General features: G+C 33.0%; 1 protein-coding gene and 1 long non-coding RNA gene across 2 annotated transcripts; both read right to left on the bottom strand.

The window, feature by feature from the left end:
* Positions 1-61: 61 nt before the first annotated feature.
* LOC127707544 (protoheme IX farnesyltransferase, mitochondrial-like) lies at positions 62-27,626 on the bottom strand. The gene is made up of 6 exons (XM_052212138.1): positions 27,343-27,626; positions 18,368-18,767; positions 16,497-16,621; positions 15,413-15,483; positions 8,648-8,880; positions 62-813 (listed from the first exon to the last, which is right to left on the bottom strand). The coding sequence occupies exons 1-6, from the start codon at positions 27,466-27,468 to the stop codon at positions 350-352; spliced, it is 1,419 nt and encodes a 472-aa protein (XP_052068098.1). The 5' UTR covers positions 27,469-27,626; the 3' UTR covers positions 62-349.
* Positions 4,432-7,998, bottom strand: LOC127707558 (uncharacterized). The gene is made up of 2 exons (XR_007984958.1): positions 7,215-7,998; positions 4,432-5,611 (listed from the first exon to the last, which is right to left on the bottom strand). It is a non-coding gene; the product is annotated as an uncharacterized LOC127707558 (long non-coding RNA).
* Positions 27,627-27,802: the final 176 nt, after the last annotated feature.

The raw sequence follows: 27,802 nt of genomic DNA, 5'->3' as shown, positions 1-27,802 counted from the left end.
ACGCCAACGTCATACCAATATACGACCAAAAATTTTTTAATTTTTGCGGTCGTATAAAAAAGGAAGTTTACTGTAATAATACTGTATCATACTCTTCTAGTTTTAATGTTACACATGAAAGTTTAATTTTGCACAGATATATAAAAACTCATTTTCTTACACCTTAAAATGATTTGATTGTTTGATTGGAAATGGGGAACACAAGTCCTGAGAAATAGAGGATGCACAAACCTATAAGAAGATTTTCCCTGTATCATACTCTTTCACTAGTAATCCTTAAACTATCACATTATCACTACACTGTAATCGGCTGACATTTTAAAAACACTTCACAAAAACATTACTAATACTATAAATTATTAGTATATTTGGAAATTGTTTTTATATATTCTGTCAACTTTGTTGTTAAATGTTTGATATCACTGCTTGGTTCAGAATCGTCTTTATGTTTCTTACTTATAAGCATCAGAATCAAAAGAACTGGAATATGAATTAAACTAAATCTAAAAAGTTTCCTTGATGAGTTACTGTCACCATCACGATAGAATCGCCATCCGAGATAAGCGAAATACCCATTCAAAGGTAATGAATCAAATGCAAACGTCCATGTTGTTATATCTAAAACTGGTGCTAAAAGACATAGTCCAATCATTCCAAATGAATACCTCATCGCTACCCTCTTACAGAGGTCAGGGTTAATCACAGACATCATTCGGTAACCACCACGGGAATAATCTGGACGAAGATTCCAACTTAAAGCATTAAAATGTGGAAACTGCCAGGCAAACAATATGGCTCCTAGTAACCATGCCCCTGAAAAATATAATATATCTAAGTTACCGGGTAAATCTTTACAAAAAGATATTTTTTTGAGAGCTTTCATCAAAATTTATAAAAATAGATTTTACATTTCTTTTTTTTTTTACATGCTGGGTTTGATTAACATTTTTATTCATGTCTATAACCATTTCAACTTACACGTATATTTATAAAAAGATTTTGTGTTGTGGCTGTGTACTCTCATTAATACTCTTATTAGTCTGGCCAGCTTAGATTTTTTGGATTTACAAATCATGTACATATTCAAGTTTAATCTGATAAGGGATGTTAAATACAAAGCTTGTAAGGGAGAATGCAAGATTTTCTGCATGTACAAGAACCCTTATAAATATACAGTAATTTCTGGTCTAGATCTGATCAGGGACATTTAAAATATACGAGTGAGTTTGCCATGTTTTTGGACAAACACGAGCTCTCGCAAAGACTCATGCTGAGGTTGGTCTATTTGGTTTTAAATAATGTACCAATACCAGTCATAAATCAAAGCGCGAAAGCGCTGTAAAGGCAGTTAATTACAGGTTGTGTGTATTTTTAGTCCAGTTATATCATTATCTTGCATAGTACATTGTACTTATCAGAGGTGGCTTTCAGTATTTAAGATTTAGAGTTCTCTAATGATATTGAACAAGTTTTATGAATGTCATATTCTGAGCACTATATGAAGGCGATTGTTCTCACTTGTTTATGAACTAGTGCATTATGTCCAGTTTGTACCTTTTTTATCTATGTTTATAGTCAAATACTTTTTAAAATAGTTTGGCATTTTCTTTTAAGTAATAAGTAAATCATGTTATCAACTGTATTTTATTCAACTTTGCAAATGTGGTTTGTTACTGGTAAGTACAATGTATGGATGATAGTTGTTTCATTGGCAATCATAACACATCTCCTTATTTATATAATGATCTATATTCAACGACCTCAGGTACAAAAAAAATGTATGTAACTAAACTATGATGGGAAACCTTTGACTTCTTTCTTTAATATAAACTTTTGATTTGGTACCATAGAACTATGTAGAATAAATGTACATTGCAACATGTCAACTCTTTCAATGACAATACTTTTTTTAGAAACTATAACTCCAAGCAAAATTATATTTCCAAGTATAAAGTAATTTATGAATGAAACAAGAGTGCACACGCTGAAATGTCTCGCCTTCTTTACTAATCATTTGATATTATGTTGATAGTCCTAAATATAAAGCTTTATTACAACTGTCACATAACTTTACATTAACCAAGTAAACTAAACATTGACCAATGAACCAAGAAAATGAGGTCAAGGTCAGATGAACCATGCTAGGCAGGCATGTACAGCTAACAATTCTTCCATACAACAAATATAGTTGACCTATTGCTTATAGTTTAAGAAAAACAGACCAAAACACAAAAACTTAAAACTGAGCAATGAACCTTGAAAATGAGGTCAAGGTAAAAAAAAACCTGCGTGACTGACATGTAGATCATAAAATATTTCCATACACCAAATATAGTTTAACTATTGCATATAGTATTAGAAAAAAAGACAAAACTCAAAAACTTAACTTTGACCACTGAAACGTGAAAATGAGGTCAAGGTCAGATGACACCTGCCAGCTAGACATGTACACCTTACAATCATTCCATACACCAAATATAGTAGACCTATTGCATACAGTATAAGAAAAACAGACCAAAACACAAAAACTTAACTATAACCACTGAACCATGAAAATGAGGTCAAGATCAGATGACACCTGCCAGTTGGACATGTACACCTTACAGTCCTTCCAAACACCGAATATACTAGACCTATTGCTTATAGTATCTGAGATATGGACTTGACCACCAAAACTTAACCTTGTTCACTGATCCATGAAATGAGGTCGAGGTCAAGTGAAAACTGTCTGACGGGTATGAGGACCTTGCAAGGTATGCACATACCAAATATAGTTATCCTATTACTTATAATAAGAGAGAATTCAACATTACAAAAAATCTTAACTTTTTTTTCAAGTAGTCACTGAACCATGAAAATGAGGTCAAGGACATTGGACATGTGACTGACGGAAACTTCGTAACATGAGGCATCCATATACAAAGTATGAAGCATCCAGACCTTCCACCTTCTAAAATATAAATCTTTTAAGAAGTTAGCTAACGCCGCCGCCAGATCACTATCCCTATGTCGAGCTTTCTGCGACAAAAGTCGCAGGCTCAACAAAAAGGAGTTCTTAATTAAGTAATAAACTGATTCGCTGAGCGCAGCTGGATACACCCACAGAGGTCCAACCCTGAACAGTTGGGGCAAAAATGGACACAATATTCAAGCTTGATACAGGTCTGAATTTGGATTGTAATTAAATATTTGACATATTATAGTTTCTGAATAAATGTAGTCAAAGAACTTGAAATCCGTTATATGAATTGAATTTATATTCAATTAAAGATTTCTTGCTGTTGTGCAATACAGTGCTGTTGCGCAATACTTAATAAATCTGTTGCCAGACTATAAACAAATAAAGTTCAATTTCTTCTCAATGTCATATTTGAAATTTATGAAAATCAATAGGGAGATTACATCAATAGCTATAAATAATTCACCAAAGTTTCATGCGAACTGCTTAAAGCATTTTTGAGTTGTTGTCCAAAAACTGGAAAATCCTCCCCTTTTTAATGAATAAAACCCCATAACTCAGAAATGTAAAATCTAAAATTTATAAAATTCTAAAGGGAGCTTACGGATTGATAATTTAGTCTTAGATGCAAGATTTTTTTATCAGTTGTTTGTGGCTTTGAACTAGCTGTCAGTAAATGCGAGTACTCTCAGATCTGTACTTAGTGTCTTTTTGTTGTTTGGATGTACAACTACCCGGCCACGTCCACTTGTATTTGTATTTATCCATCTGATGAGTTAAGCCTCTTTCAACTGATTTTTATAGTTCGCTCTTATATTGTACTGTTACACCACTGTCCCAGGTTAGGGGGTGGGTTGGGATCCCGCAAACATGTTTAACCCCGCCACATTCTGTATGTACATGTATGTGCCTGTCCCAAGTCAGGAGCCTGTAATTCAGTGGTTGTCGTTGTTTATGTGTTGCATATTTGTTATTCGTTCATTTTTTGTACATAAATTAGGCCGTTAGTTTTCTTGTTTGAATTGTTTTACATTGTCATTTCGGGGCCTTTTATAGCTCACTGTGCGGTATGTGCTTTGCTCATTGTTGAAGGCCGTACTGTGACCTATAGCTGTTAATTTCTGTGTCATTTGGTCTCTTGTGGGGAGTTGTCTCATTGGCAATCATACCACATCTTCTTTTTTATATTTACATCAACAGATATAAACAATTCACCAAAGTCAACATGGTCAAGGTGAGACAACAAAACTTAGTTGTAAGATCTCTGAAATTTTTTACACGGTACAAGTTTTTCTAATTGTTGGAGATTGTATGGTGACAATAACACCTGTAACTGCTTAACCCATTTCTTATGCACTTTGGTTCGATAAACTCACTGAATATCATACCACATCTCCTTATTTTTATATGCATTACAATTTACATGTGCATGTAATTGTAAATAATATTTATATATATATATCAGAACAAACTTCATTGTGTCACTTTTATTTATGCATCCTTTGGCACAATACAAGTTCTAAAATTACACAACATAAAACAACTAAATGTTATTTCAGATGAAAGTTTTGTTTCAGTTCCATTCATAGGATTTATTAGAATTTTGTATGTTTTGCCAAGTCCAATAATTAGCTCTATGTGCACGTGTTAATTGGAGACTTTTCTATCCCATATAAGAGTTTTGGAACTAATTCTGTTTCTTTTTTTGAAAAAAGTGAGCAAACAAATCTTGCACATTTAAACCTTTGTCTGCCATCACACTGTCACCTGGATCACATAATTGAACTATTCTACATCTTTCAACTATTTCACAGTCACTGGTACAACCAACATATGCATTAGAGACATAGTTGACTAAACCACCAGGTGTCGAACATACAAGTATTTTCAGTGTTTCTGTTTTTATATGATGAAAAGGTTGCCTGAGCTCTAGGAGCTTTAGGTTTTATCACGGGATATTCTGTGCTGTCAATAATAATCCAAGTTGTAGGAAACTTTAATTCTAAGTTGGATGGCGAAAAATACCTGACTAAACCACTAAATGGCCAAGTGTTAGCCTCACGCCACTGTTTAGACATAAAAACAATCCATGTTTACACAATATTCTTAACATTAGTTTCAATCTAGAATCTAGACAGTTCAAAGTTGGTTGTATAATACATCAATTTCATCAAAGTCATAAAAAAACTGATTTTCAAATGACACCCTAGCAATTTGAAAATATATGTATCTCAAACAATGTGCGGTTTGACCAAGTGTGGTCAAAACAAATAAAAATTTAGTATACAACTCTAAACCGGTATAAAAATGCATGGCTGTGTCATGTGTCTTCATTTCAAAATTCTCTGCTGAAAATATAGGCATTGATGGTGTTTGCGTAATTCCATCTGTGAAGCTCAACATTAGCTCGGCAGTTGGTGGTGGACAGTCATAAATCCTGTCTGCAGTATGAATTACTTCTTCAGGAAAACCAACTTTACAATCAAAACTTTCCTCTAGATTTCTACTACAATATTCATCAAGTTTAGTTCTTTTGTTTTCACAGGAAACTGCCCTGATTTTTCTTTTTGCGGACGATTCAGTCTCTTGCTTGGTCCAGGAAAATAGGCTGGGATTGGCAGTAGACAAGTCTCTGTATTGTGGGTTTGTGCCCTGAAAAAGGTTATAAAACATTAGTTTTTTGATAAATAAATGAACTTCCATTAGCAATGCATACTTTGTACAGAAGCAAGTTAACTCGTACCATTGTAAACTCATACCACGTAAACTCGTACCAACGTAAACTCGTACCACTGGGAAGTCGTACAAATCAGAACTTGTACCACTGCAAACTCGTACCATTAAAAATATATTCAAAAATACGAAAGTTTTATGATTTTTTTTTTGGTAAACTAAATAAAAAAAGTTGAATTACTTGAATTTTATACTAGATTTTAATGAAAACTTAGACAAAAATACGAATGTTTTATGATTATTTTTTTTTAAGCTTTATACAAAAAATTAAAATATCTTTGAAATTTATACCAGATTTTAATGAAAACTTAGACAAAAATACAAATGTAATTTCTTAATTACCATGCTAATAAATATATTAAATTCCTTTGATTGTGTGATTATTGGTTGATTATTAACTAATCAACTTGTTTTTTTTTATCTTTAACTAATCAACTTGTATAATCATATAAGCATGGTCATATTCTGCTGAAATGTGCTGAATATTGTATAAAAATAAATTTCATACTTTCTAACTGTCGGTCATAAACAATTTTAAACCTTTAAAACACAATCAATAAATTCTTTCATTAAAGAAAATTCCTTTTAGAAACAATAGAAAAATACCCAAATCTATTCAATGTTACTGATTTGGAATGATTAAAAATTAAATCAAATAGTTGTCAGTAAAAGTTTAAAAAAGAGTCTATTCAAGGGAGACAACAAGGCCAATCTGCCACGGTTTTCTCTATCCAATTAGACAAGGAAAATTAGCTACAAATTGGTTATTGCAATTTCAAATTATATACATTTTACAGAGGTATCAAGTGAAATTAAAGTATATATTCATCATTAAACACCATTTGAATGCATTTAAATAAGTTGGTACGAGTTTACAATGGTATGAATTTACCGTGGTACGAGTTAGCAGTGGTACGAGTTTGCATTGGAACGAGTTTTTGTTTAGTGGTACGAGTTGACATTGGTACGAGTTACAATGGTACGAGATAACTATAATTCCTTTGTACTCGTAACCTGGCAAAATATTAACTAGATTTATTCATTACAATCTGGATAAAACTATGTTAGCCTGATTCAATGTACATCAAAATGTATGTTATGTAAATCCAAAGGACAAACAATGAGAGACGTATGCAACAAACATACATTGTTTGTACCTAAATAACTATAATATAGATGAGAGCATGTCATTGTTTTGTTCCTGTTAACATTGTCATTGATATTTTTCTAGAAAGTCTATGAGGCATAGCTTATGCATTCCTGTCATTACTACATAAGCATAATTACTGCTAAAATAATTCTCAGTATGATATACCTCTTGTAAGAAATCATTATAATTGTAGCAAGCACCAAAAAATCTCAAACAGATCACATTGAATCGTAATCCAAAAAATTATGACGTCTTGAATTAACCACCCCCTTTTATTCTAAAACGATAATTGCGGTTGTAAACTGACTTTCGTTTATTCGCATGGCGATTACATATATAACTATATATTTTAAAAAGAAAATAGAGTTTTACCATGAATAGTTTCCTGCACGTAGTCTTTTTCAGTAAAATGTGCCTTGCAAACAACAGCTGATTGAGATGGACTCCACGATTTCATCGTGTTCTCGTCCAATCTACGTATGGGCCATGGTGTTGATCCAACTTTTCCTTCTTTTTAAGTCATTTGGAAATGCATGTCCTCCTCTTAAATGACATCCAGGTACATAACAACAAGTACTTGGCATCGTTAATTAAAAATGCAACTGTAATAGTTGCACAGTGCAGAAACCGGAAGTTGAAATACAGGATCGGCTACCACGGCGCCACCTATTCAGGAACGATAATTTGCTACTTTATATAACTGCGAAATAACAATAACGTAAGACGGGTTCGCGTGCATAAACAGAAATGCGCTTTAAATTGTATAATATAATTCATGTTCAGTCGACCTTTAATTATTATATCAACGACTGAAATGATTTATAAACATCTAGATTGCAGATAACACTCGAATTTAACCCGACCTCTTTCCACACGGAATTCAAATAATTCTAATTTGTCAATCGGTTGACTGCTTATAATGTAAAATACAAATATATCAAAAGTTTTTAAAACTAACAAAACACAATAATCGTTTCTCTATTTCCCAATGTAAATGAAATGAGACAAAAAACATTTTATACCACAATAAGAAGAGGAGAGAATCAACATTTTCCGGATCTACTTGGAGCTAAATGACCCCCCACGTAGATAAGTTGGATATCGCGGAAAGAAATATTAACACGGCAACTAGAAAGGCATTAAAGCACTGCCTTTAAAAAATCATAGGAAATTAGAACTGAAATGCTGTACAGTGACCTATACTTGCTTATATTTTCATCATTTGAACTTTGGTTGATAGTTGTTTCATTGGCAATTTTTACCACATCTCTTTGTTTCTGTATATTACCATAAAACTTTATTTAACCCATTGCTTTTATTTGCAATGTGGCTGAAGTTTAAGTAAGCCACGAATATGACAGTCACTTGTCAATTGTTCCACAAAAACTTTCTTGAAAGTAGCCATTTTATATACAGACATTGATTATTTTAATACACACTGATGATAATAGATATAAGAAGATGTGGTATGAGTGCCAATGAGACAACTCTCCACCCAAGTCAAAATTTATAAAAGTAAACCATTATAGGTCAAAGTACGGTCTTCAACACAGAGCCTTGACTCACACCGAACAGAAGTTCATATGTTAATGCCTAATTTTCGCAGACTTAACATGTGTGTTGATTTTATTTTGTTCAACTCTACAGCAAGTGAACTTAGCATAAAAAAGTAATACTCCTACAGATGCCATCTTGTCAAAAACTCATGGACTGATTAAACTTGGGTAAGTCCAATTCTGGCAGCAGCTCAACCCATCGTAAAAGGTAAAGCTCCTTACAAGGCCCAATTAAGATTTTGATATTACCTGGTTCCAGTGCACCTGTGGCAGCAGCCCAGCCCATCATGGGGGGTATAGCTCCTACAATGGACCCAAACCATGTGTTAGTTATACTCATTCTTTTCATTGGAGTGTAAACCACAGTGTATAAGATCCAGTTGAAGGCTCCAAGGCCTGCTGTCAGAGGATTAGCTCCAAAAAATAATGTCACAACTCCAAGACTTCCACAAACTGCAGCAAATGACAAAGCATGTGCTGGTCTGAAAATAATTAAAAAAGTTCATGTGTTAAAAAAAAAATATAACTTCATTAAACATACACTCAAAAGTAAAATAATATTATTTTTAAATGAAACTTAAGTATGTCTCATCATCCAATGAATTAAATCATAATGCATGAGCTTCTATGTACCTTTTGTTATCTATTGATTAAATGGGAGGGACACTTGAGTATTAAAGACATCAAACATATTTTTTTTTTGGCGTAACTTTGAAACAAGAAATATAACAATTACAAAATAAATGCTCTCATCTAGTACATGTAGTAATACAATTCATTAACACATCTCTAAGGATTCAAGCACATAAACACACATGGACATGGGGAATAGTTCAATAAATCATTCAATGTGTGATACCTTAACTCAAATCTAAATTATCAACAAACTCTTACTCAATGAAGCTTGCTCTCCTTGAACACTTAGAAAGTTTTATATTTTCCTTTAAATCAGACATGAACTTTGAACTCTAACAAGTTGGTAGAGCATAAAGAGTATGATTAACTGACAAACTCTTTCCTCAGCATATTAGGTGAATACAGGTTTAATGTGAAAATCATTGTCAATATGAACTAGAGGCTCTAAAGAGCCTGTGTCGCTCACCTTGGTCTATGTGAATATTAAACAAAGGACGCAGATGGATTCATGACAAAATTGTGTTTTGGTGATGGTGATGTGTTTGTACATCTTAATTTACTGAACATTTTTCCTGCTTACAATTATCTCTATCTATAATTAACTTGGCCCAGTAGTTTCAGAGGAGAAGATTTTTGTAAAAGATTACTAAGATTTACGAAAAAATGGTTAAAAATTGACTATAAAGGGCAATAATTCCTAAAGGGGTCAACTGACAATTTCGGTCATGTTGACTTATTTGTAGATCTTACTTTGCCGACATTTATTGTTTTTTACAGTTTATCTCTATCTATAATAATATTCAAGATAATAACCAAAAACAGCAAAATTACCTTAAAATTACCAATTCAGGGGCAGCAACCCAACAACGGGTTGTCCGATTCATCTGAAAATTTCAGGGCAGATAGATCTTGACCTGATAAACAATTTTACTTCATGTCAGATTTGCTTTAAATGCTTTGGTTTTTGAGTTAAAAGCCAAAAACTGAATTTTACCCCCATGTTCTATTTTTAGCCGTGGCGGCCATCTTGGTTGGTTGACCAGGTCACGCCACACATTTTTAAAACTAGATAAGCAAATGATGATTGTGGCCAAGTTTGGTTTAATTTGGCCACGTAGTTTCAGAGGAGAAGATTTTTGTAAAAGATTACTAAGATTTACGAAAAATTGTTAAAAATTGACTATAAAGGGCAATAACTCCTAAAGGGGTCAACTGACCATTTCAGTCATGTTGACTTATTTGTTAATCTTACTTTGCTGAACATTATTGCTGTTTACAGTTTATCTCTATCTATAATAATATTCAAGATAATAACCAAAAACAGCAAAATTTCCTTAAAATTACCAATTCAGGGGCAGCAACCCAACAACAGGTTGTTCGATTCATCTGAAAATTTCAGGGCAGATAGATCTTGACCTGATAAACAATTTTACTTCATGTCAGATTTGCTCTAAATGCTTTGGTTTTTGAGTTATAAGCCAAAAACTGCATTTTACCCCTATGTTTTATTTTTAGCTGTGGCGGCCATCTTGGTTGGTTGGCCGGGTCACGCCACACATTTTTTAAACTAGATACCCCAATAATGATTGTGGCCAAGTTTGGTTTAATTTGGCCCAGTTGTTTCAGAGAAGAAGATTTTTGTAAAAGATTACTAAGATTTACGAAAAATGGTTAAAAATTGACTATAAAGGGCAATTACTCCTAAAGGGGTCAACTGACCATTTCGGTTATATTGACTTATTTGTAAATCTTACTTTGCTGAACATTATTGCTGTTTACAGTTTATCTCTATCTATAATAATATTCAAGATAATAACCAAAAACACCAAAATTTCCTTAAAATTACCAATTCAGGGGCAGCAACCCAATAACGGGTTGTCCGATTCATCTGAAAATTTCAGGGCAGATAGATCTTGACCTGATGAACAATTTTACCCCATGTCAGATTTGCTCTTAATGCTTTGGTTTTTGAGTTATAAGCCAAAAACTGCATTTTACCCCTATGTTCTATTTTTAGCAATGGCGACCATCTTGGTAGGTTGGCGGGGTCATCGGACACATTTTTTAAACTAGATACTTGAATGATGATTGTGTTTAAGTTTGGGTGCATTTGGCCCAGTAGTTTCAGAGGAGAAGATTTTTGTAAAAGTTTACGGACGATGGACGACGGACGCAGGACGACGGACGACGGACGCAAAGTGATGAGAAAAGCTCACTTGACCTTTCAGGTCAGGTGAGCTAATAAAAGGAGATGACTGAATCATGATATTTGAACATGTATTAAAGTACATGTATTGTGAAATATAATCAGACTGAAGGGGGCAGGAAACAAGTAGTGTGGTCTAAAGATAACTGTTCCATGGGACACAAAATTCAAAAGACTGTTTCCTGCTCAAAGAACCTGCTGGAATAACAAATTCCCTAGTTCAGAAATTGACCTATATATTTTCAAACAAGTTTAGTAAGTTATGTCTTAATATTTTTACTTTAGTGTACATGTTTATGGCAGATCTTTCAAAAGTCTCTTGTTATCTTTATTCACTAGCTACTTTGACTTGTCTGGACACAATTTATAGATTGATGTGGTGTATCAAGTGTATGGTGGTGTATCATGTGTATGGTGGTGTATCATGTGTATGGTGGTGTATCATGTATGGTGGTGTATCATGTGTATGGTGGTGTATCAAGTGTAAGGTGGTGTATCAAGTGTAAGGTGGTGTATCATGTGTATGGTGGTGTATCATGTGTATGGTGGTGTATCATGTGTATGGTGGTGTATCATGTGTATGGTGGTGTATCATGTGTATGTATCAAGTGTATGGTGGTGTATCATGTGTATGGTGTTGTATCATGTGTATGGTGGTGTATCATGTGTATGGTGGTGTATCAAGTGTATGGTGGTGTATCAAGTGTATGGTGGTGTATCATGTGTATGGTGGTGTATCATGTGTATGTAGACACTTTTCTAATGTTGATGACCATATGTTGCTGTCTCATTGACATAATTGACATATATACAACTTTTTGATTCATACAGGCATATAAATTTTCAACTATACATGCTATATATAGAGATTAATACATGGCCTTTTCCATATCGTCCCGGGTATCATCCAGAGACCCCCATATCAGCCCGAGACGTATTCGAGGTGCTGATATGGGTCGAGGGATGATACCCGGACCGATGTGGAAAAGGCCATGTATTAATCTCTTTATCATATACTTCCGACAATTGTTTTATGTAGGGCAAATAAACAAATGAAATAACTAAAACAGTCAAAAACTTTTTAAAGAAGTTAAATCATGAATCCAACAAATACACTATCATTGTCCAACAATAGCATCACTACCTCCATATATATTATGGTACCATTTCCTATAGAGGCATTTTGAAACATTAATAAAATGCTTCGCTGGGCGCAGCTTGATACGACCGCAGAGGTCGAACCCTGAACAGTTGGGGCAAGTATGGACACAACATTCAAGCTTGATACAGCTCTGAATTTGGATTGTGATTAAATATTTGACACAGCATAGGTTTCTGACACAGAAAGAATGTGGTCTAAGAACTTCAATTTTTTTAATTTACCTATTATGGTCCAATGTCCAAAATCAAAATACATGGTTAGATTCAGCATATCAAAGAACCCCATATATTCAATTTTTGTTGAAATCAAACAAAGTTTAATTTTGGACCCCAACTTGGACAAACTTGAAAACTGGTCCCATAATCAAAAATCTAAACACATGTTTAGATTCAGCATATCAAAGTACCCCAAGAATTCATTTTTTGTTAAAATCAAACTAAGTTTAATTTTGGACCCTTTGGACCTTAATGTAGACCAATTTAAAAAACGGGACCCAAAATTAAAAATCTTAAAATACGGTTAGATTTGGCATATCAAAGAACCCCAATAATTCAATTTTTGATGAAATCAAACAAAGTTTGATTTTGGACCCTTTTGACCTCAATATGAACCAATTTGATAGCGGGCCCACAAATAAAAAATCTAAATACAAGGTCAGATTCAGCATATCAAAGAACCCCATATATTCAATTTTTGTTGAAATCAAACAAAGTTTAATTTTGGACCCTTTGGACCTTAATGTAGACCAATTTAAAAAAAGGGACCCAAAATTAAAAATCAAAATACACGGTTAGATTTGGCATATCAAAGAACCCCAATAATTCAATTTTTGATGAAATCAAACAAAGTTTAATTTTGGACCCTTTTGACCTCAATATGAACCAATTTGATAGCGGGGTCCACAAATAAAAAATCTAAATACATGGTTAGATTCAGCATATCAAAGAACCCCATATATTCAATTTTTGTTGAAATCAAACAAAGTTTAATTTTGGACCCCAATTTGGACCAACTTGAAAACTGGGCCAAAAATCAAAAATCTAAATACATGTTTCGATTCAGCATATCAAAGAACCCCATATATTCAATTTTTGTTGAAATCAAACAAATTTTAATTTTGGACCCTTTGGACCTTAATGTAGACCAATTTGAAAACTGGATCCAAAATTAAAAATCTAAATACATCGTTAGATTCGGCATAACAAATAAATAAATGTGGTCAAAGATTTTACAAATCTAATGCGCCATACTGTGCAATTAAAGATTACTTCTTGAAATTTTTCAATATTTGAAATTTGAAAAAAAAATAATATTTGAAGAATAATTCTTTTTAATTTCTGAAATCTGAAATGAGAAAAAATTGACCCCCCACAATTTCTTTTTACCCCCCCCCCCCCCATTTTTTTCCCCAAACCATAATTACCCAGTTAAATTTACCATAGTGCTAACTTAATCTATTTTATAATAGAATTTAAAATATAGTGTCAAATCTTTCATATGGATTTTTTTGTAAAAAAAAAAGATGCAACATTTGCAGATATTTTTACTGGTCTTCCTTTATAAATATGCATTTCTTTAAACATAATTTAAAAGCAGTGTAAGGGAAGTAACCAAAACGTTGTATTTGGATTACCTCCCTTACACTGTTTTAAATTATCTTAATTGTTCATTAACCATTACTTTATACATAATTTAAAAGCAGTGTAAGGGAGATAATTTCAATGATGTATTTGATTTATCTCCCTTACACTGCTTTAAATTATGTTTTGTACTAAAGTATTTGTCCATTAACCAGGACAACCTTGTTTTTCCCCCTTTTTTGCCCCTAATTCTTAAACGGTTTGAGCCATAACCCCTCAAAGCAAATCCTAACCATCCCTTTGTCGTATGGAAACTTGTAGTATAATTTCAGAGAGATCCATACACCGTTCCACAGTTATTGTCTGGAAACTAGAAAATGCTTATTTTTGGCCCCTTTTTGGCCCCTAATTCCTTAACTGTTGGTACCATAATCCCCAAAATCAATCCCCACCTTCCTTTTGTTGTATTGAACCTTATGGTAAAATTTCATAGAGATCCATTCACTTAAACTAAAGTTAGAGTGCGAAAACTAATGAGTCTTCGGACGACGACGACGCCGGACAACGACGACGACGCCAACGTCATACCAATATACGACCACAAAAATTTTTTTGCGGTCGTATAAAAATTTGGAAGCTGGAAGCATGGAGGAAGTATTTACAGTTTTATGATCATTATTACTACATGTTGTACTATATGAGATGATTCATAATTGTCAATGGCATTTGTTAGCAAGTACTAATTGTAAACTAGCATCATTTTAAAAATTTATATCATCAGATTTAGCCATGTTAACATCTTTTTTTCAATAACAGCTGGTTCTGAACAAACAGATTACCACTGGATCCAATAAACCTTATCGCTATTTGTCCGCCATTACTGGACATCCCAAAAGTTCCCGTAAAATTTTGACGTCATAATTAAAAATATCTGACGCCACAATGGAAAAGTAAACATACGATACCGGAAATACCGGAAGTAACTTGCACGAGAGGCACTGTTATGGGTTTTTTGCACGAGACGCCCCTGATATGGGTTATCACCCCGGGTGGGAAATTATGGCTTGTGTACTTCCGTTCATTACACATATGCAAAATCTATCATATTAATGCTAAGTACTTGTATATGATAAATATATATATCAAAGCTGAATGTTAACACACAAAGTCACATATCAAAACTCTATATTTCATTATACAACTAATAATAATGTTATATCTGGTTAAGGCTGTTCCATTAAAACATACATGGGACCCAAGGAAGGCATTTTGCAATCACAACTATGGATGGGTGCCAAATGTACTGAAAATGTTTGCGAAATTCTAAATTTACCACTTTTGGCGGTTACCTCATTTAGAAATTGCCTTCCCTGGGGAACATGTTTGTTTATGTTAAATGGTACAGCCCTTACTCCTAAAATAAAACTCACGTTAAAAATCCTCGTACAATTACTCGATTTTTTGTTCTGTTCATCTGCGAGTCATATGGGACTTCCAAAAACTACAAATATAAACATATATAATACTTCAATTGTTAGAAATAATCTATAATTATCTGTGACCTTATGAAATCTGTAATTGCTATAGCAAAAGGTCATTGTAGCAATCACTTAACCACACAAATACACAAACAACACTGCTTTGAACTTATACAATTCAAATCCTCCACACAAATACACCAACACAATTGCTTTAAACTTGCATACAGTATGACCTCAAACATACTCTAATAATGAACATAAAATTGATGTCCACCATGATGGCCCACTATCTCATTATACCACCTGTGGTTTGATTAATACACAAGGTATTACTTACAATTAAATTACCAGTTAAGGGTACTGGCCATGGTAATTGCATTAAATTAGGCTTACATGGAATCTGTCTCAGGTAAATTTTGTTTTAGAGTTTTGACAGAATTTGTGCATTTAATTACTGCGATATTTACAATTAATAAAATTAAATTAAATAGAAATAATAAGTATATGTACATCTATCATGTCTATAGTTGGTTAAGTTAAAAATAGCATAATTTGTCAATTATTAACATGATAAAAAAATAGTGTCCTATTGTCAGTTTCAACTACAGTGTTATGAATGAAACTGTTTTGATTTGACTGGGATGTTAAAATATGATTGTAGGGAAAAAACTCATAGAAAACTTGCATACAGTATGTCGTACAGGCAAAAATGGTGTGTCAAGTTTATATGCAATAAGGGAAACAGGAAAAAAATGTCACAATAAAAATAAAATAAAAACGTTCTTTTGTTGAATATTTAAAAAAAAAAAAAAATCTATCTTTTTTGAATATTTTCATTAGAAATTATCAGTAAAAATGTTAATAGTTTTTTAATATATTTTCTTTTCAATTTTAAAACTTAATATTGAACTTTTATAAGTAAATAAATGTGACATTATTTTAAAAACATATTTTAATTAAGATCAACAGTTTCTTTTTTTTTGATTAATCTAAGTGGCATTTGTTGTCAATCCTCAAAGACTATAGACTGTACCTGATTAGTGGCATTTGCTGAGGCTGAGGTAAGAGATGTACCCACAGTGGCAAACATAAAAGTCCACAGGTCAAATGCACCTGGTGCTATAGCAAAACCGGCCATCTGTGTTAATACAACCAATCCTGAAACAACAAATTACACATGAACTAAATATATATGTATTTATAACTTCTATGTCATTTGGTCTCTGAAGAAGAGTTGGCAATCATACCACATCTTCATATGATTATAATACAACTAAACCTGAAACCACAAATTACACATGAACAAAACATGCAAAACCAGCCATCTGTGTAAATACAACTAGACCTGAAACCACAAATTACACATGGACAAAACATGCAAAACCAGCCATCTGTGTAAATACAACCAAACCTGAAACCACAAATTACACATGAACAAAACATGCAAAACCAGCCATCTGTGTAAATACAACCAGACCTGAAACCACAAATTACACATGAACAAAACATGCAAAACCAGCCATCTGTGTAAATACAACCAGACCTGAAACTACAAATTACACATGAACAAAACATGCAAAACCAGCCATCTGTGTAAATACAACCAGACCTGAAACCACAAATTACACATGAACAAAACATACAAAACCAGCCATCTGTGTAAATACAACTAGACCTGAAACGACAAATTACACATGAACAAAACATGCAAAACCAGCCATCTGTGTAAATACAACCAGACCTGAAACCACAAATTACACATGAACAAAACATGCAAAACCAGCCATCTGTGTAAATACAACCAGACCTGAAACCACAAATTACACATGAACAAAACATGCAAAACCAGCCATCTGTGTAAATACAACCAGACCTGAAACCACAAATTACACATGAACAAAACATGCAAAACCAGCCATCTGTGTAAATACAACTAGACCTGAAACCACAAATTACACATGGACAAAACATGCAAAACCAGCCATCTGTGTAAATACAACTAGACCTGAAACCACAAATTACACATGGACAAAACATGCAAAACCAGCCATCTGTGTAAATACAACTAGACCTGAAACCACAAATTACACATGGACAAAACATGCAAAACCAGCCATCTGTGTAAATACAACTAGACCTGAAACCACAAATTACACATGGACAAAACATGCAAAACCAGCCATCTGTGTAAATACAACTAGACCTGAAACCACAAATTACACATGAACAAAACATGCAAAACCAGCCATCTGTGTAAATACAACTAGACCTGAAACCACAAATTACACATGAACAAAACATGCAAAACCAGCCATCTGTGTAAATACAACCAGACCTGAAATCACAAATTGCACATGAACAAAACATGCAAAACCAGCCATCAGTGTAAATACATCTAGACCTGAAACCACAAATTACACATGGACAAAACATGCAAAACCAGCCATCTGTGTAAATACAACTATACCTGAAACCACAAATTACACTTGGACAAAACATGCAAAACCAGCCATCTGTGTAAATACAACCAGACCTGAAACCACAAATTACACATGAACAAAACATGCAAAACCAGCCATCTGTGTAAATACAACCAGACCTGAAACCACAAATTACACATGGACAAGACATTTATCTTAACACTGTCTTCATATAAACATTTGTACATAAGGTACATATGTGAAAAACTTGAGCTTTAAAAAATTTTCAAAGTCCATAATGTACCAACAAATATATGTACCAATTGAATGTGCAAGCATTTTCAAGCATTAAGTTCTTATTATTAATAAGGACTTGGCTCAGACAGTTATATTCCTAAAATTTTTATAATTTCAAAATTACATTCATACTTTATATATATATATGTCATTAAGCTTTAAGGGACTACTGGTTACATTACATTACCTGTCAATCTGATCTTTGATAACATTAAATAATGGTGTAAGAGTTTAGAATAATCAATTTTCTGTTCATGCCACGTCCAATCTACAAGTGATTCTATATTACTTGCTGGGCTTTCTGCCTTTCTGTCTCGTTTCAATTCATTTTGTATATGTTTAAGTTTTTCTGGAGTCAGCCATTTTGGATTATCTATAACAGTATCCTGTAACTGTAGACCATTGATATCCAGTAAGTTTTCATTAAGATGAACAAGTGTACTAGAATGTTTATGATGTAACGATAATCCCTGATTTAGGATAGATTGATGGACAGTGGTCATATCTGGTTTTACTCTCTCTTCTTCAACATGGTTTGATTCTTTTAATACATTCTGTGCTTTGGATGAAGCAGTCCTTTGAGCCAACTATAATGAAAAAAATAAATCATGTGATCATGGCAATATCATGAATATACAAATACATTTTGTTTAGCATAAACAATAGGGATAAAAGAATTAACAAATCACTTTTGATAGATGGTTGCATCTTACAGCTCTTCTATAAAAGCATGCAAAGCAAACCTTTGATCAACTTGCTTGCTATGTTTGCTTGGATGTTTGCCAACAATAGATAGGCGGAGTTTCAGGCTGTTTTATACATACTGGGATTTGATTGGACAATAAAAATTGACATGCAATGAAGTTAATGTTTATTGTCCAATCAAATTCCATTATATAGTAAACAGACTGAAACAGACTACCTACCTTTTGTTTACAAACATCCAAACAAACATAGCAAGCAAGTTGATCAAAGGTTTGCTTTGCATGCTTTTATAGAAAAGCTGTAAAAGAAAGTTTTGAAACTATGTGTAAGGTTGGTTCATAATGGAAAAGATAAAAGTTTAACAGATGTCATCAGGTTTTGACTGTTAACATGGTTAAGGAATATCAAGGAGATGACCAGGAATATATTTTACTTCACGACCAAGGATATGTTCCACTTATGGTAAAAGCAATTCCTTGATTGTGACATTACAGAATGCAATTTATTACAATATTTTTGCTTGCAATGAGTAAGAAGATAAGTGCCAAGTGCTACTGTACATGCTGTAGCGGGACCTGCATCTCTTCCAGAGCATCCGAGTTCACTCCAGTATTTGTAAGGGTTCATAATGTTGCTCAATCTTTAATTTAAGTAATAGGTTTTCCTACTGCAACAGACGTCAACGGACTGTTCTTCAAGGAGCTGTGTGATTTAAAATACAAAATATAGTATCTCACACAGCCCCCTTAATTGTGTCTGTCAGCAGACAGGAAAGCCACACTATATTAACTATTTTTAAGGTTCATCATAACAAACAGACAAATATGGCTGTATTTACACATCAAAAACTAATCTGAGTACAGACTTACCTGTCCAGTTGGAAAAGTTTTAAGGCCTGGCATCCACTAGCTATATAAAATTTAAATGCATTTTGTGTTTCAGAAAGATATAATCTTTTTTGGTTTTTGATGGGCATTTTTTTTCCTTTCTGCAGAAGGTATAAAAATTTGTAAGGGTTCCGAGGAACCCAGTGTCTCGCCTACTTTTGCTGTTAATCGCAGGCTCAACAAAAATGAGGAAAAAAATTAATAAAAATATTCCTCTCTATACTATCATTTGATTGTAAGTAGCTTCTGTCCAAGTTTGGTAAAAATCCAGGATAGTTTATGAATCTAATAAATGTTTTAAAAACTTAAAGTGCAGACTGTATGTAATGTTAACTGGAAGAAAAACTAAGTCCATTTATAAGTAAAATACGGAAAAAATGGAATTTATTTTTTACTTTTTTACAAAATTTACTTCTGGATACTATCTTTTGATCATAAACAAGCTTCTTTCCAAGTTTGGTAGAAATCCAGGATAGTTTAAGAAAGTTATTAAAATTTCAAAAACTTTAACCACAGAGTGAATGTAATGTTTCTTGGCAGAAAAACTAAGTCCATTTATAAGTAAAATACGGAAAAAATGGGAATTTTTTTTTTACAAAATTTACTTCTGGATACTATCTTTTGATCATAAACAAGCTTCTTTCCAAGTTTGGTAGAAATCCAGGATAGTTTAAGAAAGTTATTAAAATTTCAAAAACTTTAACCACAGAGTGAATGTAATGTTTCTTGGCAGAAAAACTAAGTCCATTTATAAGTAAAATACGGAAAAAATGGGAATTTTTTTTTTACAAAATTTACTTCTGGATACTATCTTTTGATCATAAACAAGCTTCTTTCCAAGTTTGGTAGAAATCCAGGATAGTTTAAGAAAGTTATTAAAATTTCAAAAACTTTAACCACAGAGTGAATGTTATGTTTCTTGGCAGAAAAACTAAGTCCATTTATAAGTAAAATACGGAAAAAATGGAATTTTTTTTTTACAAAATTTACTTTTGAATATTATCTTATGATCATAAACAAGCTTCTGTCCAAGTTTGGTAGAAATCCAGGATAGTTTAAGAAAGTTATTAAAATTTCAAAAACTTTAACCACAGAGTGAATATTTGTGGACGCCGCCGACGACGATGCCGACAGCGACGGAATGTAGGATCGCTATGTCTCGCTTTTTCGACAAAAGTCGAAGGCTCGACAAAAATAAACAAACATCTGAATTACTTTGATACTATCCACTCAGTTAAACCCTTTAACTCACCTATAGTTGTGTAGATACCTGTTGTCCATGTCAATCAAGGACAATCAATACAATTCAATACAGTTTTTACCTGAGAGGGAGCATCTCAAAGTTGTATTACAACTTAGTTAATTTTTACACCTTCTGCATGAAGGAAAAAAATGGCCATCAAAATCCAAAAGAGATTTTATCTTTCTGAAACACAAAATGCATTTAACTTTTATATATCTAGTGGATGCCAGGCATTAAAACTTTTCCAACTGGACAGGTAAGTCTGTACTAAGAGTAGTTTTTGGCATGTAAATACAGCCATATTTGTCCGTTTGTTATGATGAACCTAAAATACCAATAGCAGTGATAATGATTTCATCTTCTGTGTTCATAAGCCATGTCAGTTTATCGGATATCCCTTTAGTTAATATTTAGAAAATTAAGGCAACTTTTAGTAATAGTAAAAGTTCAATGATAAGTTAATATTGATATTAAAAGACCTCCGAACAAAAAGGGATGTTCAGATCCATGAGCCCGAAGGCGAGGGGATTTGAACAGCCCTTCTTGTGAGGAGGTCTTTTAATGTCAATATAAACTTAATCATTGAACTTTTACTGACTTACAAACCGTCAAAAACATAAGAAAAATACACAAAAAGCACTTGCAGAAACCTAATTCCCCTGAATTGGACGAGTCTAAAGATGTTCAACTTAATTGATAGTTAAACAGTACTCAGACTGATATGTACAATTAACAGTTACCAAATTGCAATGTAAACGGACCGATTAAATGGCAGTACATCATTTAATTATTTATTTATTATAAATTTGTTAGCATTAAAATTACACCAAATGATAGTTTTACAAACTTAGGGGGTAAATTCATATTTTTGAATCCAACTTTTCGAAATAACGATTTCTTATTTAATAAATGAGGCAATCAAAACCCTATACAGACCTCATTTATAACTGACCAATGAAAATTCTGCACAACAACGTCTTGTTATATATATATTTGATGTTTTTAATCTGTCAGTAATCATGAAATAGATTCGTAAAGACCAGATCTTAGTAAACAGTAAGTAAATTCTTCCGACAATTAACTTTTTGAACTGCTTGTTTCAGAATTTCTAATCGAACAGACCTAGACGTATAAGGCCCTTCACAATATTCAACCGGTAAATGTTCATTTTGTTTTTGATTCTGTAATTTGCCAACACTACGTTACATGCGAATGCAAAATAATTAGTGTTGTCTGTTCAGTCCAATTAATTAATAGATCTCTTTTTTTTGTTTTTTTTTTTAAATAAAAACTATGCATGCAAACTTCATTGAATAAAATCGTATTAAAAAACCTAATTGTAACATATATAGCATCAACAAGGTTTCACTGGTCAGATCAAAACGTGTTGAGTTGAGATATTTTCGCAAGTTCAATGAATTATATGAAAACAAACTCTTTTATGCTAGTCGTCCGTTATTCCCTTTTCTTGTCTAAATGAAGCAAAAACACATGAAAAAACTTTACCTTTCTTAGTTTTATCCTTGCCTGACAAAGAAATCATATGTTATAAATCGTATTAAAACATTAGATAAGAAGCATAGTAAAAAGTATTTAAAACTTTTTTATAGGCAGTCAGTAATGTAATAAATTGAAGAAAAATAAATGTGGATAGTGTCCACATGTGGACACAGATGATGCCCCCGCTTGCATATCATATAGTTATAAAGGGACATAACTGAAGAACGGTAAAATTGACGCTACCCAAATTTGAACTTGACCTGAGTTTTGTGGTAATAAGCATTGTGTGTAAGTCTCATAACATTTGGTTGAGGCTAACTTAAGAAGAGAACAGAAACTAAAAATTCAGCAATTTTTCTATTTGTAAACACGCATAACTCTAGAACAGTTGTGTATAAGTTTTATAACATTTGGTTGAGACAAACTAAAAACTTCAGCAATTTTTATGTTTATAAAGGGACATAACTCATAAATGGTAAAAGTGTCGCCACCTAATTTCGTACTTAATCTGTATTATATGTAGTAATAAGCATTGTGTATAAGTTTCATAACATTTGGTTGAGGCAAACTAAAGTTAGAAAACGGAAACAAAAAATTTGTACTTGATCTTAGTTTTGTGGAAATGAATATTGTGTATAGGTTTCATAATGTTTGGCTGGGGCAAACTTAAGTTACAGAATGGAAACCCAAAATTTTGCAATCTTTTGATTTATAAAGGGGCATAACTCAATAATGGTTAAAGTGACACTACCCAAATTTAACTTGATCTGTGTTTTATCAATGGAAGACAAAATTAAACATTGCATTGTATAAAGCATTGATTGCAGTTGATTCAACTATAATCATGGACAAAGGAAGATAACTCCAATTTAAAAAATAACTTGATATTTAGAAGAAAATAAAAATTTTGCAATTTTTCCGTTTATAAAGGGACATAACTCTAGAACAGTTAAAGTGACGCGACCAAAATTCAAACTTGATCTGTGTTTTGTGGTGATGAGCATTGTGTATAAGTTTCATAACATTTGGTTGAGGCAAACTTAAGTTAGAGAACGGAAACTAAAAATTTTGCAATTTTTCCTTTTATAAAGGGGCATAACTCTAGATCCGTTAAAGTGACGCCACCAAAATTCAAACTTGTTCTGTGTTTTGTAGAAATAAGCATTGTGTATAAGTTTCATAACATATGGTTGAGGCAAACTTAAGTTAGAGAACGGAAACTAAAAATTTTGCAATTTTTCCATTTATAAAGGCGCATAACTCTAGAACGGTTAAAGTGACGCCACCATAATTCAAACTTGATCTGTGTTTTGTGGTAATAAGCATTGTGTATAAGTTTCATAACATTTGGTTAAGGCAATCTCAAGTTAGAGAACGGAAACCAATTTCGGGACGTACAGACGGACGTACGTACGTACGTACAGACGGACAAGGGTAAAACTTAATGCCCCCACCGCTACGGCGGGGGCATAAAAAAACCCAAAAACCCATAAAAATTTAAATGGAAATTGTACATTATAGCATTTTACAAGATCTTGTCTTTGTGTGCTAAGTACATATATGGAACAATTTATGAAGTTGATTGATTTTTGTTTGCTTTACGTCCAGTGGCAAATATTTCATGCATGTTCATCACTATAACAAATAGATTTTTAAAAATACAATGGGTAAGTCGTGCAATAGGAGGTCAACAGTGAGGTTGGACGTGAATATTTAAAATGCCACTGGAAAATGAGGGTATATTGAATAAGGACAAAAATTTAGACTTGCAACAGCTGGCCACATTCGGACCACTCAAATAATTGGTGCAAGAGTTTTTAATTTACAGAGAGCGTTGATCCATGAAATCTTCTCTGAAGTCGATCATCGATGTTTACGTGTAGTTTGAAATATCATTTCACGCATCCAATTTAGGTTAGATACTTTTAGCTCGCTTTAGTTACTGTGAGAATTCTGTGAAACTGTTTTGTTTATTTTACTTGATTTTTTTTGGGTATGATATTCTCTCCTGGTTGGTATCGTGTGAGGGTGTTGGCCTCGAGAGCGGAAGGTCGTTTGTTCGAATCCCGACCGGGCCAAACAAGACGTTAAAATTGGTATTTGCTATTTCAACGCTAAACACCTGGCATCATAGAGTAAGAGCTCAGAGTCGGAAATGTGTCCGGGTCGGGTGACTTTTCTTACTGCGAACTAATATCTTGTAAAATTACACGTTAAAAAAAACGACTCAGCGTGTCAGTCTAGTAAAAAGCGGGGTTAATACTCATATCATATTTACATGTTATCGTCCTGAATATTCATTTTATTTGCTGCTGGTCGTCATCCATTATCATAATTAATTTACCGTTACATGTATATTATACAGTGTTTTTCTTCTACTGGTTTATAGTACAACTTCTTAAATGTTCACCGATCAAAATTAAAATTAGGCAGTTGAAATTTTTCGACCAAACACTTCTTGTGATTGTTGGGATACCTTTGACGGTAGATAATACTAAATCAAATGTGCCTTTTGGGATACATAATATTTGACGGTAAATATTATTGAATTAACTCCGTATAACTATTATTTAGTCATGGGGCGGTTTTGAGCTTTTTATTCTGTATACGCATCTTTCTATAAAAACTGAATGTTGAATCTTAATGTTTTGATTTGTCTGTGTCTTGTGTTGCTGTCGCATTAATGTATACCTTTATATCCTTTTATTCAAAACAAAATGATTCACTTGGGTATAGAGATATTGACATGTCTGGACCTCTCCCGTCCCACAGTATATCCTTGTCTTGGGTGCGTTCGCTTGGCCTATCGGATATATAAATGCGCAGCTTTGTCTGATCGAAATAGGAATGTATTTCCGATGACTGGTGTAGTGGAAATTTCACGCTATTCATACGTTAAAAACATTAGAGGGAAATACAATCTACGCACGAGTTGAATGATTGAAATGTGTTAACAACAAGAAAGATTAGCCAGGGCTCGACAATAACGCTTGTCCGATTGTCCGGTACCAGAGGAAAAAAAGGTCGGACAAGTAAAAGCTATATCAAGCTTGTCCGACGGGACAAGTAAAATTATTCTGCAGAAAATAAATTTAATCCAACTTTGATGAAAAAGTAATCATAAACAAAAAACAAGAAAAGAAGATAACAACAAGTATTAATTTGACATGTTTACTTGCAATCGATAATTTAAAAACAGGTTCTTTGTCAGGTACTTTTTAACAGGTAAAAGGTATACTATTCTCGGAAACCAGTCTTACTGATCCGAATAAGCGATGCGCTTTGTAGATAAGGTAACTTTACAAGACAGTTGTCACCACCTTAGAAACAAAACGATTCCTCTCTAAGTTTTATAGACAGTTTGGCACCGTAGGAGACATATTTAATAGACATGATTAATAGACAGTTTGGCAACCCAGGAGACATTTCAGGACCAAGACAAATCAGTACCTCGTTTTCCTACCTTGTTCTGTTGCATTGTAATGAATACCTTACCGGTATTTTTTTTAACAAAAATATTTTTTAAATAAAAATGAAGAAATTATTAACCATAAAATTCATGAATTATATTTGATCATATGTAGAAAAAAAACAATACTTGCAATACGGTGACCTATAGTTGTCAATTTCTGTGTCATTTGGTCTCTTGCAGAGAGTTGTCACATTGGCAATCATACCTCATCTTTTTTTTTATTGATTGCATTTGAATAAACTTTTTTAAACTTAAAGAACCAGGATACAAATCCAATGAGTGTACATTGACAAGCCTATCAGACGGTGCCTCATGTGCAGAGTCTACTTTGGCATTAATGAAAACTAGAACCTAAGTCCTGTGACATGACTAGACTCAGTTGTTCTCGAGTCATATTTTTGAAAAGTATTTCAAAAGATATAAATCAAATTCTGTTCTATTGTTTTAATTCATTTTGTTCCTTGAATCAACTTAAAATGCAAAAAAGGTTATTATAAAGATTTTTTTTGGACAAGTTACAATTTCATTCGGACAAGTAAGTTTTGGTATGTACTTGTCCTACTGGACAAGTTGAAAATAAAGTTATTGTCGAGGCCTGACTTATTGTACCTCGAACTTATTTACCTGGTGTAATTCTTTAAGTTGAGGTTCAATTTACTAAAAGTTAATCGGGCATGACTAATTAGATACGCCTTCTTAAAATCAGGGGGTCCGAAATAGGATCGGGAAAACACTCAGCAAAATACCATAATTTACAATTTTAGAATTTTTTTGATTCAACGTGCTTTTGGTTGCTTTAATATCCCCGGTCAATAATCAAACGGTATGTAAGTGGAAATACTAACTTGTCTCGAACCGGGAGATGTTGGCTGCAATAGGAACTTATTTACAAAAAAGTTCATATATCTCATTTACTTATAGTGGCCGTTATTGATTGTAAATTCATGACGTTTTGTATTTGACATTCGTCTACCGTTGAAGAAAAAAAGGGAAGGAGGGCTAATAGCTTAACTTACGACTTCGACCATGGTTCAACTGTATTCTATTACGGCATACGTTTTACCTCAATCGAACGCTCTGCCTTATTGTAAAAAGTGCCAGTAAGTAGACAATAGAAAACCTTTGTGAAATGAGATCGTCCCAGGTCTCTTAGATAATTATTTTGCGTTGAATAACAATGAAAAATGCACGAGCAGGTTTGTAAACTATGTTTATAAACTGGGATCAACCCACTAATCATGCTAATGACAATGAATGACTGCAGGTCATGTGTTTAAAAGCTCAAAAACGAATAACTCACAAATGTGGTTAATGTTATTGAAGCAACAATTTTATGAAAATAATATTAGACATACTTTTATACTCCACGAAGACCTTACACGTTGTGTAACCTCTAGATGTGCCATGCATGACTTTGTTGACATTTGCAGTTGAAATAACTTCTTCTTGCCAACACTCCATCCTACTTTCATTATATTCATATCGATCTTTACATTGAAGTCATCTTTAAGTTTACGATATATCCAAAAGCTACATTTTGTTGTTTTATAATATATTACAACAGTTTTAATAACGAGACGATTTCATTCTACTGTTGAGTGGTTTCATGTTGTCCCTGTGAAGGTTCATCCCGCTACCAGAAAGATTCCAACTTTACATAACAATATTTTATTTTGAAATAACCATACAGATAACCACATATTAGAAGTTTCGAACAAAACATCTATAACAACCAAATATTTTATATATGCTTTTAAAATATTACAAAAAAATCTATAGCAGAACAACATATGTTGGTATTAGTCAAACCTTGAA

Source organism: Mytilus californianus, unplaced genomic scaffold (genome assembly GCF_021869535.1).
Source record: "Mytilus californianus isolate M0D057914Y unplaced genomic scaffold, xbMytCali1.0.p SCAF_7, whole genome shotgun sequence".
Taxonomy (NCBI): domain Eukaryota; kingdom Metazoa; phylum Mollusca; class Bivalvia; order Mytilida; family Mytilidae; genus Mytilus; species Mytilus californianus.
The sequence above is the reverse complement of the archived record's forward strand: the minus strand, read 5'-3'. Positions and strand labels throughout refer to the sequence as shown.

Bases quoted from the DNA above. Each gene is read 5' to 3' on its own strand.
- LOC127707544 (XM_052212138.1), bottom strand. From the start codon at position 27,468: ATGAATATAATGAAAGTAGGATGGAGTGTTGGCAAGAAGAAGTTATTT. The intron at 15,484-16,496 runs GTACAGTCTATA...TTATATTTGTAG, and splicing joins CAGCAAATGCCACTAATCAG to TTTTTGGAAGTCCCATATGA. The intron at 814-8,647 runs GTAATATCAAAA...TATATTTTTCAG, and splicing joins CACAGGTGCACTGGAACCAG to GGGCATGGTTACTAGGAGCC.